General features: G+C 43.9%; 2 protein-coding genes across 2 annotated transcripts; one reads left to right on the top strand and one right to left on the bottom strand.

The window, feature by feature from the left end:
- The first annotated feature begins 206 nt into the window (after nucleotides 1–206).
- On the top strand, nucleotides 207–13,522 carry LOC118415783. The gene is made up of 11 exons (XM_035820602.1): nucleotides 207–576; nucleotides 2,735–2,916; nucleotides 3,659–3,790; nucleotides 4,571–4,716; nucleotides 5,434–5,612; nucleotides 6,031–6,225; nucleotides 6,792–7,008; nucleotides 7,332–7,410; nucleotides 7,537–7,596; nucleotides 12,032–12,238; nucleotides 12,861–13,522. Exons 1-11 carry the CDS (start codon nucleotides 327–329, stop codon nucleotides 13,047–13,049), a joined length of 1,836 nt encoding a protein of 611 aa, XP_035676495.1. The 5' UTR covers nucleotides 207–326; the 3' UTR covers nucleotides 13,050–13,522.
- On the bottom strand, nucleotides 7,655–11,543 carry LOC118415784 (kelch-like protein 21). The gene is made up of 2 exons (XM_035820603.1): nucleotides 10,012–11,543; nucleotides 7,655–9,256 (listed from the first exon to the last, which is right to left on the bottom strand). Exons 1-2 carry the CDS (start codon nucleotides 10,930–10,932, stop codon nucleotides 8,786–8,788), a joined length of 1,392 nt encoding a protein of 463 aa, XP_035676496.1. The 5' UTR covers nucleotides 10,933–11,543; the 3' UTR covers nucleotides 7,655–8,785.
- Nucleotides 13,523–16,598: the final 3,076 nt, after the last annotated feature.

Genomic DNA, 16,598 nt, shown 5'->3' with positions numbered 1-16,598 from the left:
TGCATCATAAAGACATACCCACATACTAAATATCAAGACAATTCATCCAAACATTGAGGTATCGTGTTCAGATACACACACACGCTGCCACACATAACTTTGACGAAGATAAAAAGGCACAAAAACAGTCAAATATCTGCTTTGAGATATTAAAGGTTACCACAGTTCAGGGGGGCGTGGTCACAGTAGCCGCCCCTAAGCATGCTGGGATTGACAACTTACAACACGGAAGTTCACCTGGACATAAACGTTAGTATAGAGTTACACCGTGGGAAGTTTGTAATCGTTTCGCTCCTTAGAATGTAGACAACAACAACAAAAAAACTATGACTCTCTCTCTCAACGAGCTTCCAAGGGATTCTCTCCCCACCGTGGTGAAGTTAGAAGAAGACTTTCTTCCCGTGGGGTCGGGGGAGTACCAGACTATGGGGTCGGGGGTTGAGCTACGAAAGGGGGAAATTCTGACCGTCCATTTCGTTCGAGAAGTTACGAAGATTCACACGCAAGACCAGGAGACTGGTGCAGAGTTCTACATTCCTCTCCACTGTCAGCAACTTTTCGAGAGGCTTCCAAGAGGTAAATATGATTATATTATTACCAGTTGTCTTTCCCCTTTGCATGGTCGCAAAAGGAAGAACAGAGTAGAAATGTTTGTGTGTTCGAAAGGTAGACATACATACATACACTCAATCATTAATGTTGTGCTTGCCTTACGTTTCTCTCCATCAATTCCAACGTGCAAACTTTTATATACTTTCTACACTTAAAAAAAATTCTTTTCCCTTCCAGCTAGTTCTGAATCTTTGTACAACGTTGTTGTTAACGTTATATGTTGCCTGACAGACGCAAATTTGAACGTGAGTCTTTGTTATTTTGTTAATGACCCGTGTGGTTGTTTTTGTGTCAACGTCAGTTTGAAATGAGTGGAACAGAAAATCGTGTTCTAAGACAGCAGAGAAGAATCTAAGACATATGGAGGTATCAAAAATCAGTATAGTTTCCGCGTGGCTTATCGATACCAAAGTTTACATACAAACAACGCTAATAGAACTTTGGACTCTTGACACTGTTTGTACCGGCATGTGTAACATCTTAGGACGTGTACTTACCAACGTTACCATACCAATAGCATAGGCTGGCCTAGCGCAATCTTTTGAACCCACAAGCGTCGTTTGGCTGGTGCAGTTACTCCCCATGCAGAGGTTCGGCTCCGGATATTGTCTTGACGAGTCTCTAAGTGCTTTTCTGTCGAGCTTTCTATATCATTCCGTTTTGACGTGAAGAAATGAAACAACATAGAAAGCTATAAAACGCATGAAAAGACAAAACAGTCCGATCCTAACCTCTGCTTGGAGAGTAGTAGGAACTGTACGTTTGACAACATTGCCAGTCAAAACATAACTAATGTTGCCATTTCCAAGACGTTCAAAGGAGAGCTAAAAAGCGTCCGACTGAAGTCAACAACAAAAAACGCGTACGTCTGCTTGGAAATGGATCCCTTTGGCTCTCACATAAAAAGTGACACCCTATAGCCCACCTTGCCCTATTGGAATTTACTGCCTTTTGTTCTGTGCGTGGGTTTTGCTACCTTTCTAAACAATGTTGTATAAAAGAATGTGCACACATGCTAATGTCGTTTTGACTGTGGTAAAGGAACTTTCACACGGTATTAAACGGCTGTGAAATGTATGGCAGGTTCTTGCGAATTGCTTTCACTTTCGCCTGAAGCTAGGTGCAATGTGAGAAAGAGATTTAATGCGTCTTTGATAATTGGCCGGTTCGACGTCTTCGGTGTTTCGTTTACGTAGTGTTTGTGTCGATGACCTCACTAGTGAAGGTTGTGGCACGTTGACCTCGCTGCGGTCGAGTTATTTGAAAGGGTTCTCAGCAAATTTTATCGATGAAAAGCACTTTTTACGCTTTAGGTATTATTTATTGTATTTTCTCATACGTTTCCCATTATAAAGTCATGGGTAACAAAGCCAACGTGACGCAGTCCAGTGAGATACCATTTCAAAACGCACCTCTCTTGATGATATCTCTCCAAACAGAGGTTAGGCTCCAAATTCTGTTGGGAGTCTTTTTGTGTGTTTTACCGGGATTTCTATCTTGTCAGGTTTTATTTTGCTCGCCATTCAAAAGAAAAAAGACAACCTGACAAAATGGAAAGGTCAATAAAACGCCTAAAAAGACGTTCAAAACAAGCCGGGACCAAAAACAGGATACCTCTACTTGGACAGTGGATGACGTCCGCCTCGTTGTTTACGAGGGTCGAATGGGGGTCTCTTAAAGTCAGTGAATTATAAGAGGGAGTATACATACAAATAAAAGCTACTTGATTGAACCCATGTGACCCTTTTGTTAAGAAACGCCAACGCAACTTAACGTCCGAGACAAGTATACATGGTTGTACAAGTCATTCGCAGTCAACTGTAGTTACTAGTAGTAGTAAGACTATCGCAATCGTCATAAGAAGACCACACGTGGATTCGAGTGTTTGCTTGTTATCTTCCTTTTGCAGCTATCGATATCTAAGGCCAATATTTTGAAAATATTGCAATTTGAAACCACCACCCAAACATAGTCTAGAGAAGATCGGGAGGCCATGGTCATGGGCTCAACTCCCAACCAGGGAGAAGGTAGGGAGGCCATGGTCGGCTCTGTGTGAAAAGGGCTTAAAATTGTACAAAAAAAATAGAATTTCCTTTTCTTCTGTGTCTGTGTCCTTCCATAGACCCCCGACACGACGACAAGTTGTTTCTCGGTGCCGGTCCCCTGTTCGAGTGCGACCCCCTCCCGGAGATAGTACGGTCCATCGATAACTTCCTGTCCAGTGACGAGTACGGCACGTTAGAGGAGAACGACATTGTGTACATCCACGGGCTGGACTCTAAACTGGACCACTGGGGAAAACGGGTAAACTTTTATTTCTTAAAATCTATTCTACTTTTAGAAAAAAATGACTATCCACCCTTCATCTATCAATTCAAGTGTGACATTATAGAGGTCGACTACGGAGCAAATTGGGGTTGAAAATGGTTAATAAAGTCAGACCTGGAAAAAAACGTTCTTTTGAATTATCAAAAAAAATATGAAAAAGAAATTCCACAAAGTGCGATTGTTGACATGAAACAAGTGGGCTCGTGTGCGCACCTGCAGGGTATTTGGCCCAGAAACTAGCGGTCCCCTACCCTCATTAGCATTTGCGCTCATTTGCATAACTCCCCTGATTGGTTATCCTGTTAAATTGAGTTAATTGACCACCTGGTAGTAGCGCGCGGGGACAGGTGCCACACAGTAGCGCTGTGAATACTGTGCCCTAGACACTAGGATAACAACAGACGCCGGTTTAATATGTCATTGCTTCACTGAAAACCGGTAAAACAAACCGCACGTCGTATGTGACTGCTTCCAACTCTAGTTGACCTTTATCCGGGGTAACCTATATCTGTTGTGGGTAACCTATATCTGTAGCATTTAAATACAGGGTATTCAGGGATATCAAGTTGCAAATTTTTCAAAGTATTACAGTTTGAAACCACTGTTAGTGGTCTTGATATCCCTTGCTACCCTGTTTATTACAATGGATATAGGTTACCCCACGGATAAAGAAGAACTAGCACACTGCATCGTTTCGACTTCTCTCTGTTGTGTACAGGTGATCCTGGGAGTGAACCAGGACGGACGGGAGGTGCATATCCACGAGCACGAGTGTTCCTGTTACATGGTCTCCATCCCATACTGGAGACCCGAGCACATGACGGAGATCACTAAACTAGACATGCCGCAGGTAAGGAAATACTGGTGGAGTTTCAAGTGAGAAAAATACCGATATCCAAGAGCACGAGAGTTCCTGTTACATGTACATAGTCACAAAACGCGACATGCCACAGGTAAAAATAGTATGTGGAGGGAGAGAGAGATGAGAAAAAGAGAGGGGAAGAAGAGGAGAGAGGGAGAGAGAGAGTGGGGTGGAAACGCCATGACGGATAAGACAACACTAGACATGCCACAGGTAAAGTAGAATGTGGAGGGAGAGAGAGTGAGAGGGATTGGGATACAGAAAGTGTATGTGTGTGTGTTTGTGAGAGAGAGAGAGAGAGAGAGAGAGAGAGAGAGAGGGGGGGGGGGGAGGAGAGTGATGGGAGACAGAGAGAGGGAAAAGGGGGGGAGGGAGAACGATAGAGAGATGGAGGGAGGAGAGAGACGGGAAGGGAAACAGAGAGAGATAGCGAGAGGGATCGAGAGAGGGCACAGGGGGGAGAGAGAGGTTGGGTTCTCTGATATGAATGCCGCCACTTTCTTTCTTCTTGTCTGCACAACATAATGCGATTTTCCATGAAAAGTAAGCAAGAAAGTTCGAGCACCACCAGTGCAGTCAAATGTTTGCTCCTTTCGTCGGTGACTGACTACAAAATCTATCTAAATTGTTCCAGCGGGCAACATTTGTATCTTATTTCCTGGATTTTGATCACGGTCTAACCTTAATCAAAGAAGTATTTGATATTACTTTTTTGGCGCTCTGAAATGACGTTCAGTTAACGGAAGAAGATTTTTCCCCGTGTTCCAGAGAGTACGCATCCCGGCTAAACACTACACCGAGGTAGGGAAGGAGAAGGTGCTGAAACTGTTGGAGTTACAGGAACAGGAACACTACGTGGTCACTAAGGATGGCGTGAGGGACGTCCTGTCCATACCTGCACATCTGGACATTAGGTAAGCTGTTCTTATTTATAAATTACCATGGTCGTTCACCCGTTTGGTTCATCTTTATGATCTTGTATCTTTATCTTGTAAGGTCAGTATTTGTGGCGCATCCGGGAATAGTGCAGATAACATAGTGATACTTTCCACCAATCACCTACGAGTATGTCGACTGGGGTCATGTGGTGGAACTGCAGAGATTGACCAGAACCCAAACCCAAAGGATCGAATCCCCAACATGTCACTGATGTTGTGCCCTTGGGAAAGGCACTGCGCAGGACTTTTCTGACTCCTCCATCCAGGAGTAAAAATGGGTGCCTGACTTCGGTTGGGGAGATAAAAGGCAGTAGACTGGAAGTAGAGGGATTGACTCAGTCTTCCATCACCGTACCCTAGACACAGTGGGTTAAGCTAAGGACACAACCCGCCGTACGTGCACTTTGTCCGTACGTTTTTGGGGGAGGCCACGTACGCCACGCTTTTCTGAACGTGGGGAACGACTGGCAAGAGCAGGGAGGAAGTCAACGCATGGCACACAAAGTTATGCCTGCACCGCTGCACGTAAAGTTCTACGGATTCCCTACGAGTTCGTACGGAGGCGGTACTTACCACTTACGGATCCCAAAAGATTGCCCACGTTTTGGCACATAGACAGCACGTAATTGCCTACGACTATCTTTATCTTTACCTTTACCTTTGGCTTAACCGTAACATTTACCTTTACCCCAGAGTCAGTATCATGCCCATGGCGTACCCTGGCGTGTTGCGTGGCCTGACGTCCCTCCAGCCGTGTCTCAACCTGACGCTGAACGTACGTGACGTCGGGCTGCCTCCACTGCCGCCGGAGTACGACGACGTCCCACTTCCGCTACCTGACGCCATGGACTCATGGAGGGAAAGTTGGGAAGGTTCGTGATCACCTGTGATCTCCACTTTAGATGTTATGTCACAAAATGGTCGATTCGCTAGCTTATTATCTTCGCCCAAAATGTTATGTTTTTGATAGTGTTTTCAATTTCAAGCGTGACCTCGACGTGGCCAGGTGGGACACCCTACCACTGCCGGGCTATTTTGGGGCACAGTCTGGCTCCTGGTTGAGTTTAACTCCGTGTTAAAATCAATCCGGGACCCGGTAACAAATAAATAGACGCCGTACGCTAATCCACAGTTTGTCAAAATTTGTGACTTCAGAGCCCGGTCGGGGCTTCATCCTCTACGGGCACCTGTACAAATGTGACCGTAGAATAATTAGACGTTTTCGAATAATGTTCCACTGCTGTGCTTGTAGTAAATTTTTGTCACAAATTCTCCTTCCGATGTCTACAGGAAAACAGGAGTGTGAGGACCTCTCTAAGAAGGCTAACGACAAGCTGAAGGAGGAGATGGCGCTGATGCAGAACCACATCGCGCAGCTCAAGCGGGACCTGGAGAACTCCGTACCGATCAGGCCGCCCGAACCACTGCCGCGAAACCAGGTGTCACTACCGCCACCCAGGCCGCCGAAACCCAAGAGTCTGAGAGGTGTGTTGTTTGTTTGTTTGCTTGTTTGTTTGTCAACCCCCTTTAGGCGTAATAAACGAGTTTTGAATTGTAGGTAAATACAACACTATGTTTGATCCACTCACAACGGGAAGAACACCTATTCTTCGATAATAGTGATTCCATAGTGTCAACACGTAGAAATACAAAAGAAAAACACGCGCAAATGCCAATATTTGATTGACAGGTATTCTCATTGATCAAACCATTAAGTGTCAGGCTTTCATTGGTTGAACTGCTGATTGTGATTGACAGTCCGGATCGGTCTATTGTGATTGGTCGAGGTTTGATTCGCCTCAAACACGGGACCTCCAGCTTTACCTCCCATCCGAGGGATGTCTCTAACCGAAGTTAGGGACTCATTTTTACTGGGGCCTACTAGGTATTCGAACCCAGAACCTTTAGATTCTCAGAGTAAAAAAGTTGATAAACATTTACAGGCACAAGGTTACTAGTCAAGTTGCAAATCTAAAGGAGCCCGCTAGTGAACTTGTTTTTTATACAATGCTGTTGAGCCAGCATTCATTTATTTTCGTCTTTGTCACCAGGTGACCCCATCCCCCCAACATCTCCCACGTCTCCAACGACGAAGTCCGAGAAGAAAGGCCTCAAGAAAGAAGTCAAGACGTTACTGAAAAAGGTACCGTCCTTATCGTTCAATAAAGACGACAAGCCGGAGAAGAAGGAGAAGGAGAAGACAACGTGGTTTGCGGGAAAGGAGACGTCCGAAGGTGCTCAAGACGGTGAATACGAAGACGTCGAAAAGTACGTTTTAGATATTCAGAATAAATATCTACAATGCATGCCCGACTGAAATTTGATATCAGTCACAGGATCATTTCAAAACTAGATAATTATAGTACAGGCTAAATAAGGAATGCATCCGCCCCTGGGGCGTCGTCAAAAAACAATGACGAATCGCCAACCTCCTCGGCGAAGGTACTAGTAATAAACAGTTACAAGTCAAGGGGAGTGTCCTTTGATTGGATAGCCATTACATGCACGCAACTACCAGAGCTACGGTTGCTTGAAACAATAGAGAAAGTTTGATCCAATTATTATACATATTTTCCTACTATATTTTCCAGTGTTTATGACGAATTAGACGAAGTCAAGGTTCAGGCCCTGCTGAAGGAACTCCGAGAACAGATTTCCAAGAAAGAGGGGGTATGCTTCTGACTCTTAGATTTATTGTCTATTTTAAGACCTTACTGTATTGATAGCGATCAGTGATATTAGCTAGAAATGCACTCTCAGACAAGTGTGACTTTTACAAATCTTCTGTTTATTTAGATAATCAGAGGCCTTAAAAGTGAATTGGAACGGGAGAAAGGATGGAAGAAGAAATATGAGGTAGGTCCTTCCCATATACATGTATATGATATGTTACAATATCATCATCACGTTATAATATGACATAAATTGATATGTTGAAAATAAGGTTACAACAATTTTACACCAGGTGAATGACATATGTGTTGGTTTACCAATGTTAAAATACAAAATATACAGGTTTCGCATTGCAACTACTGTAGGTGAATGGATAAAGAATTAGCTTAGGAATGAAAAAATAACGAATGATAAACAAATGTTCGAATGGACGGATGAAGAAATGCATAAACGACCGCAACATGGTCCCAAGCAATATCATAGGTTACAATTTCGACGAAAGGGTTGCTTTTTGTCCCTTGCATCAAATGATCACCATTCCACTATTCTTGCTGTTCTAATTCGGAAACTTTGGAACTGCCTTCCTTTGGCAGATACGGTTTATCGGATTGTCATGAAGTCTCTTCGCAGTCCGTCGCAGTTTTCTGGCTCGACGAAGCAACCACATCATCAGAACTAAGGACAGAGGTTGTCACAATCGTGTTGGTTTCACGTGCAGTTTCGTCCTCAAGCGGCACTGGTAAAGTTGCCTGGCCGTCCATGATGACAATCTCTTCACCGACGTTACTTGTTTCGACTTCCTCTAGAAGTAAGGTCTCGTCTGACGCTGTGGAGATCGTGTCTTCGTCCGACTCCTCCAGATCGCTCTCGGTAAAACTCGTCAAAACTCGGGGAGGGTTCGTGATGACTCGGGGAGTGTTCCTCCAGTAGGGTAGCCCCGTGCGTGACATGATGGGCATGATGGGAGGGATCTTCTTGCGGGGAGGTCTGAGGGAGAGGCTCAACATGGGGTCTACCGAGGGTAGCTTGTCTAGGCTGAGCTTGGCTGTGATGACGCAGAGCCCGTACTGTTTCTCTTGACACCGCTCGCAGACGAGACTGCGCCAGTCCCAGCGGTGCAGCTCGCGGTTGTACCGGCAAATCTCCAGCCACGTGCTGGCCAGCAGCAGGTTAGTCTTGCGTCGGTACATGACGTAGAGCTCACCATCCACCACGAACAACACGTGGTCGAAAAGGTAGACATAACCACGCGTGCCGCGTACGCCGTCTGGTCTGGGGACGCCTAGCGACTCCCATTGGTTTTGCCGCGGGTTGAAAGTGATAGGATAGTCTTCACCTCCAAGACACGGGTCTTGAGCGTGTGCTTTCCCGGTCAGGTAACCTTGTCCTTGTAGATGAAGGAATTGTTTTCCCCCACTCGGCTGAGAAGAGGATCAGACAGAGGTACGTCGATCCGGTCCCACTTACTGGAAGTGGCGTCATAAGTATACACTCCGCGTGTTCCCCCTGAGAATACCATGAGTTTACCGTTATGGCCGACGACATGTTCCACCCTCCCCATTGGAGGGGTAAGCTTCTGTGGATCGCTGTCTAGGCACTCCCAGGCGTCTAAGTCAGGATTGTACACCTCAATACCGCCTAGTTTCCCCATAGCGTACAGCCTACCATCCAGGCTGACTAAGATGAGCGGGTGGTCGAAACGGCGGCAGGGTATGGGAGCACGCGGGAACCACGTGCCGTCCACGTGATCGTACTGAAACATCACGTGTCTGCCACCTGGGCTGCCCTCAGTAGCCACGCACATCGTCATGTAGATGTCGATGCCCAACACAGCGAATAGAACCTATGGCAATATCAAAGATATGTGTTAACGTATAACTTACTCTATTGCATTCTTTCCACTAACTTCAGAAATACAGATTTGGTTCCTTTTGCAAGCCACAAGATAGGCATTTTCAATACGTATCTGCATTTCCTTCGCGTGTCTCATAAAAATACGACCTATGCTTCAACCCGAACTGGTCAACCTGGATTCAACCGCTTGAAACCAACGTAGCTCTGGAACAACCGTGTTGAGTGTTGTTCATGTTTGCCATCGTTTGTTACGTGTATAACGTTTGATTCGTGACTGAACTTATCGTCACAATAGCCTGAGATGGAATCTTCCGCTTGTTATGCAAAGCTTTTTTCAACCCTCTATAACATTACATCAACAAGATTTGCAGTTTTGCAACTACCATGTTGCTAAAACAGTACTAGTTCTTAAAAATCGATAAAGTCTAGATACCCCGGTGATAAAATGCACAACAAAAAGTTACTCAAACAACCTGGTAAATTTTGTGAACGGTCAGGTAGTACTTTCTTTCGTCAGTTCTTTACCACTAATGCTACTGAACCTTTATCCGCAGAGTAACCTATATCCGTTGTACATGTATCAAAAACATGGTATTTCGGGATATGAATTGCAATGCTTTGAAAATATTACAATTTGAAAACCACATTCTGTTGACTTGATATCCCTAAATACTCTGTTTTCAAATACAGCGGATATAGGTTACCCCGCGGTAAAGGTGAACTAGCGTTACCCTTTTCCCTTACCTTACTGGGCACGTAGATTGTGCCGTACGGAATGGGCGGCGGTCTCAGCTGGTATAGCCTGCTCTGACGCGGCTCGTACACAACAGCGGGCAGGTCTCCGTCATCCTTCGGGTAAAACAGCACAATCTCCCGCAGACTCATTCCGAGTCGTCTCCCGGTGGAACAAGAAAGATCCTTCAGATGATATCCATCCGCCGAATCAAGCAAAGAAGCTCTTACGCAAGAGAGAACTTCATCCCGATACTTTTTTCGTGCCTCCTTGTCGAATTCCAACCATGCCAGCGCCGTACGTAAAACCACCTTCTCTTCGTTGACTAGAAGATCGTCCCAAGAAAGAATCTCTTTCACCTCGCTCACGTCCAAGACGGCAAAGTCTTCCAAGGAAGACAGTCTTGAGAAGTGTCTACAGATGAACTTCTTCGCCTCGAACTCCAAGTGTAATGCAGCATGTCTCTTTCCCACTTGCCAGATACCGAGACAGTTGTCCATAGATATTTGGTCAGCAAGGAAGTGCTCGCACTCTTCCTTTGCGTTTGGGAACTGCAGCCTATCTGCAGCGCTTAGAAGCGGTAGTACGTTTTCTTCGGTAACGTTTGGACACTTCCCACCGACGGAGTCTAGAAGGAGGACCATGATTTCTGAATCCACTCCTTCGATCGTGACTTCGTTTTCCCTGCTTTCTCGAAGATTGCTGGCAAACATGGCTTGGAAGTACGGACTCTCTTTGGACAAGACTGAGCGAGATTGAGGAAACGCGCGTCCGCCGACACGAATTGTGACATCTTTGGAACACACGTCTTTCGTAGAGCTATTGTCGACTGGAGTTCCTTGCTTGTCTTTCGAAGTCTTCTCCTTGCTTGTTGAAACGCCCGTATTGTCGCCAGCACCGAATTTGGCGTGTTTTGAGGCAGGGTTGTCCATGTTTTCCGCCGTTAGAGTCTCTCTTGTTCGCGGCACATCTTCAAGAGATATTCCCAACACACCTGTTAGATGTCTGAGTCGTAGCAACAGATTTGTTTGTGTCTATCAGACTATAATGGCGTTCTAGAACTGGTCAAACCATACTGGATCCAGCCGCTTGAAAAAGCGACGTAGCTCTGGAACACCTGTACGGAGCTGAGTGTTGTTCATGTTTTCCGTTTGTTACGTGTGTAACGTTTGATTCGTGACTGAGACCATCGTCACAATAGCCTGAGATGGAATTTTCCTCTCGCTACTCAAAGCTTCCGTCACTTATTTATGACGTTCACTTCGCTCATGAATGCAAATCCATTTAATTTTAGATCTATGAGTGTCGCTGAAAAAATTATATATTCCTCATGTGTTTTGATAAACCGGCCACCTCATTCTCATGGCAGGGTATTAATTATATTGTCACATAGCCACATCAAAACATTCAATCTATTGCGAAGAATCAAGACTACGTTACGCTAGACTGCGATACTCGTACTATTATGTGTGTTGTTTTTAAAAGATGTATTTGTTGTGACTTTTACTTAGCCAATCGCAAGTTGAGCAAAAATGTACAAAAAAGGTATGTATACATACATATTGTACCGATTGTTCACCTTGTACTGCTTAGTCAATAGCACATAGATCAGCAAGTTTCCTTGCTGTTTCTGTATCAGGGTACTTAATTTAGTATTTCTTTACATAGAGGGGTTGCTATCTCTGTCCCTTTTACATGCCAGAGGCACCCCTAACTGATTATGGGAACCAGGAGCTAGCTCAACTGTTAGGCCTCTACCAGTTGAGCCACAGGGACATCCTATTGCGAAATGTAGTAAAATTCTGTTGCGCTGTCACTGTTAACAGCGCTTGTCAAAGGGAGTCTCGCTGGTACAATGGACCCATGAATACTGTACACAAAGTCTGTCTTCTCTGTCACGACTCTAGTGGAAGACTAGCTCAACTGTTCATTGAATTCGTTTGAGCTAAACTGGTTCGGGATCGCTTTCACGTTCAATTTTTTGGCTACGCCCCAGGGGTGGAGCTTTATAAGGAATCATCTTTTCCCCAGGATCTGGAGAAGAAACATGACGACAACGTGCAGATGATCCATGACCTCCAGACTGAGGTAGACCGGCTATTGGTCCAACAGGACGAGGGGGCGTACGACACCGTGGGGAATGCCGGGAAAACGGCCACCCTGCCAGAGTTCAACAGAGGTCACTACGACCTGCCCGTACGGCCGGGAGGGATAGTGGAGACCCTCAGCATACACGAGGTAATGAGGTAATGAATGGTTATCTCCAAGCAGATGTAGAGTGTGTGTTACTGTTTCGCGCGCTTTCCAATTTTTTTTTTGGCGACGCCTCTGGTTCAAGCCCAATACAATAGTATAGTTTATGTGCGGTTGTAAGAATTCTAGGAATTGTACTGGTATAGGCATATTTTTCTAGGATATCTGAGGATGTTATATGTTTCTATAGTGGCCCGCAATTCTGTAGGGAGGATAAAAGGATGGGAGGAGAGATAAGACAAAGTAATCAGACAAAAAAGCGACTATTGGGACATGTAATAATATTGCAGAGCCTTATCAGTACAAATTTTACTGTCCCTTTAGAATTTCAAACTCAGTAATACGATTGGGCTGTAAAACAGTGTATAAATGCTACTTGAGAAGGAAAACTTTGCAATTATCTCATCCATCTTATATTCAGAGGTCAAGTGACATTTGCGATATAATGAGAAAACTACGCAAAGCTAACATACAAAAAATGGACTTGATTTTTTAATCAAATTGGCTACGCTTCATGGGTTAGTTTTGTACAGAATATATCACTTTTACTAGCCCCAAAAATGTAATGATCTAACGAAAGTGACGTATTTTGTGTATATTTTTCCAGGTTGTGCAGTTGTTGTCGGAGTTGAACCTGCAGCAGTACAAGAAGACGTTTGAAGATGAGCAGATAGACGGCGAGCTGCTGTCGGGGCTGGATGAAGACATGTGCGTCAAGGAGCTCGGCATGTCACGTCTTCACGCGCTCAGGCTTCTTAAGAAAGTCGGCAAACGTAAAGCCGAGGAAACGAAGTAGGGTCTTCAAGATACCGTGCAACAGTGAAACGTTGGTTTTAATCTCCAAGCAGATATATGGCGCCGATTTGTTTTACAGTGTGTAAACGCTTTCATGCGTAACACACCAATTTCCATACTGTACCTACAAGCTGTTTGAAACTGGATCGTAAGGTTTGAACCACTCACACCGGGAAGGACTCCTAACCTTTCTGATAAGCGTGGTGGGTTCTTTTGAAACGTATATAATCGTTATGAATGAATCAATGTGGAAAAAGTATGAAGGAAAATTGTTTAGAAAATGTCTTTTACTCAATATACATTAATTACGTACTGCATCAAGGTTGTGAAATCTGTCTAGGGTATATCATCAAGTAATGTGTATAGGTTATAACAAGGATAAGTGGAAGTTAGTGTTGACTATAATCTCATTTACACTTCCGAGTACGCATGTGCAGCGACAAGAATTGTGGGTAATAGGTCAAAGGTGAAGGCCCATAAGGTCGCATAACACAGTATTTATGGGCGACCCCCGTGGATAAGTAGGTCGGGCACAAAATAGGGCGTCGCAGTTCTTGAAAAGCCATAGAAATTTTTCTGTGCACGTCAGCGAGTCGGAAACTGTGGTGGATAGTAGAGGAACATGTAAGTTTTGAGGCCATATGAGTTGGGTTACGATGTTTGTTTGGCTGGGTAGAATTTTGCGCACGAATCCGGTTCCCGCTACTTCCGTGTGTCGGCTGCAGTATGGTGACCTCCGCTGGGGGTCATTTCAAAGTGTTCTTTTTGGGAAAACGAGCAGGCAAACTTCATCTCATTTTCAAATATGTTGTAGATTATACCCTCAACTCCAACATATCGAATTCTTGTTAATTACTTTTGCACCCTGATATATTTTTGGAGTCGTCGAACCACCTCACTTTGGGGTCCTTAACTATAGAAATCCCCATAGGCGAAAAACTGTGTTCTGCTACCTATAATTTGTTAACAGTTCTCCTCTCGACCATTGTCTCGATTTGCATAGCAATTTTCAGAAGCACTTTGTTTATGTATCAGGGGCCTTGACCTTTGACATATTAGCCAGAATTCCTGTTGCTACACATGCGTACTTGGGAGTTCGAAAGAGCTTATAGGCGTCATACATCATTCGCAACAGATCTGCTTCGCAACAACGCTGGTCATTTGTGATAGGAGGAGTGATGAAATTGTTAATATTTGCGACGTGACTTGACTGAGTAGAAACTAAGTCAAAAGGACGCAGAAAGTAGTTACTGGAGCAACTGGATATGGTTTTGGAAACGGTCAGATGTTTCGGATAGAATCCACTGTCCTTCGTCAGTGACACTGAAGTGATCTGGAAAAAATGATCTTCAAAAGGGACGCACTTTCCCCTACGAACCTGATTTTTTTTGTTATGACATTTCTGTATTTTGTCAGTCTCTAGACTGGTGGTGCAGTGTCTTATCGAGGACCCATATGTCTATTTGCTCTACCAGCAATTGCTTCGCTTTTTTTGTTGCCGACAGTCATAATATATCTTTGTATTCTTGTAATGTTGGACATTTCAGGGAGAATGAAAATAAAAAGATAGGAAATTCTTTCAGTTTTACCGTTCGTCAATGTGATGTTTTATTCTCTCGTATACGTAATGTCTCATACGTGCATTTATAGTTGATAAAACAAATAACATCTTTTGACCAACATTATACCATTTGACGGTCGTTTTCCTCTTGCTTGCGGCCAGAAGTTGTACTACAGAAAATGATCTGATAGGTATCATACATATATAACTGTTATATATAAAATTTTGTTACTTGTGGCGTTTGGAATCGAAATTACGTGAAGGTAAACATCGTGGAATGTAAATCATGAAAATATTAAGTACTTTACATAAGGACATAACCTAATAGTAATTCTAAATGGAACAGACTGTTACAAAACAACGACAAAATGGTGAGATATGACATGTATTTATCAATGCAAGTAAGTACTAATTACAGATATTTCCCCACCTTCCTTTTTTTGAAAAGTTTAAGATGGGTCAAGATGTCGGCTTCCTTTCAAAACTCCGACAGATTGCGATGAGATAAATACACTAAACAACGTTAGTAACCTTACAGTTTTACCTCAATGTCTCCCGGGCCCAGTGAAACGTGGCATTTACAAGTAATTACAAGTATAAAGGCCTTCACAAGAAATAAAAGGCTGTTGTTACAGAGAGAAATAAAATGCGTTGCCGAGATGTGACAAACAGTCAGCAGGAAAGTTAAAGACACCCTGGATAATTGTACTCAACTGGTGCTTACATTTCTTTTCGACCATCATTATAATCGCTTTAATTATAGGCTTACACAGTATTTGAGTAAACTTTTACTAACTACATTTCTTTCGGCCATCATTATCATAAGCATACACAGTAATGCAGTCAAATGGTGCTTACTAGTAGTACATTTTCTTTGGCCATTATTACCCTTAGAAAGACTTACACATTATAGTAAACTGGTACTTAGTACATTTCCTTGGCCATCATCACCATCTCTTTAGTTACGTTTACATAGTAATGCAGTAAACTGGTACGTAGTGCATTTCTATGCAGACATTTGACTGCTAATTATCCTCATTATCTTTTCTTTCTTCAGGCTTACACAACAATCTAGTCGATCGATCCTCGTTGCATTTCTGTGCAAACAAACGTTTGTCTTAACTGATCACCATCTTTATCAATCTATCATCACTTTTGTCAGGCTCACACAGCAGTGTATTCAACTGGTGCATTTCTGTGCAAACTTTTGACTGATAATTATCATCATTATCTTGGTTTTGTTCAGGCTTACGTGACCATCTAGTCGATCCGACGATCGCTTCTCATTGCATTTCTATGCAAACAAACGTTTATGAATATTTTATTAACTCATGATCATCATCATCTTTACATTACCATCGCTTTGGTCAGGCTTAATACACAGTAATGTAGTCAACTAGTACTCTGTGCATTTCTGTGCACATTTTGAAGAATTAGTTAAGTTGAAGTATCTGATACTGGACGAGGATGACCGTATTGAGACATGGAGTTTGAGCCTGAGATCCGGTTGGTAGGCACGACTTTCTGTGGCATGCCACACAAGGGTGAGAGACAGGCGCCCTTGAGGCCCTGATTTTCAATGCGAGAAGGAAATCCAGAACCTGTATTAGGACTTCCCGGAAAGCTTCTGGACTTCATTGATAAAGAATCTGTCTCAAAAAGCTGAAGAATCTGATTCTGGACGAGGATGACCGTATGTGAGAGATGCGGCTTCAGCCTAAGATCCGCTGGTAGCTGGAGACGACTTTCTGTGGCATGCCATACAAGGGATGAGAGACAGGCATGGAGGCCCATATGTTCAACGCAAAAAGGAAATCCAGAACCTGGCTCAGGACTTCGTGGAGGACTTCATCTTCCTGACCATGGCTACTTAGACGGAGCCAATACCGACGTAGAGCAAACCGTAAGCGTCATGGAGTCCTCTCAGTACAAATTGGAAACAGTCTCTGGCATCCGGGGGAACTTAGCGGTCAGGAACGTACGCGTGTG

The sequence above is a fragment of the Branchiostoma floridae genome, chromosome 5, assembly GCF_000003815.2.
Source record: "Branchiostoma floridae strain S238N-H82 chromosome 5, Bfl_VNyyK, whole genome shotgun sequence".
Classification (NCBI taxonomy): domain Eukaryota; kingdom Metazoa; phylum Chordata; class Leptocardii; order Amphioxiformes; family Branchiostomatidae; genus Branchiostoma; species Branchiostoma floridae.
This window is presented reverse-complemented; position numbering and strand designations above follow the sequence as displayed.

What these genes read in the sequence shown, in the direction of transcription:
- LOC118415784 (XM_035820603.1), bottom strand. Translation starts at nt 10,932, where the DNA reads ATGGACAACCCTGCCTCAAAACACGCCAAATTCGGTGCTGGCGACAAT. An exon ending in CAATCTACGTGCCCAGTAAG is followed by an intron (nt 9,257 to 10,011) that starts GTAAGGGAAAAG and finishes ATATTGCCATAG; the next exon opens with GTTCTATTCGCTGTGTTGGG.
- LOC118415783 (XM_035820602.1), top strand. Translation starts at nt 327, where the DNA reads ATGACTCTCTCTCTCAACGAGCTTCCAAGGGATTCTCTCCCCACCGTG. An exon ending in GAAACCCAAGAGTCTGAGAG is followed by an intron (nt 6,226 to 6,791) that starts GTGTGTTGTTTG and finishes CTTTGTCACCAG; the next exon opens with GTGACCCCATCCCCCCAACA. An exon ending in AGACCCTCAGCATACACGAG is followed by an intron (nt 12,239 to 12,860) that starts GTAATGAGGTAA and finishes ATATTTTTCCAG; the next exon opens with GTTGTGCAGTTGTTGTCGGA.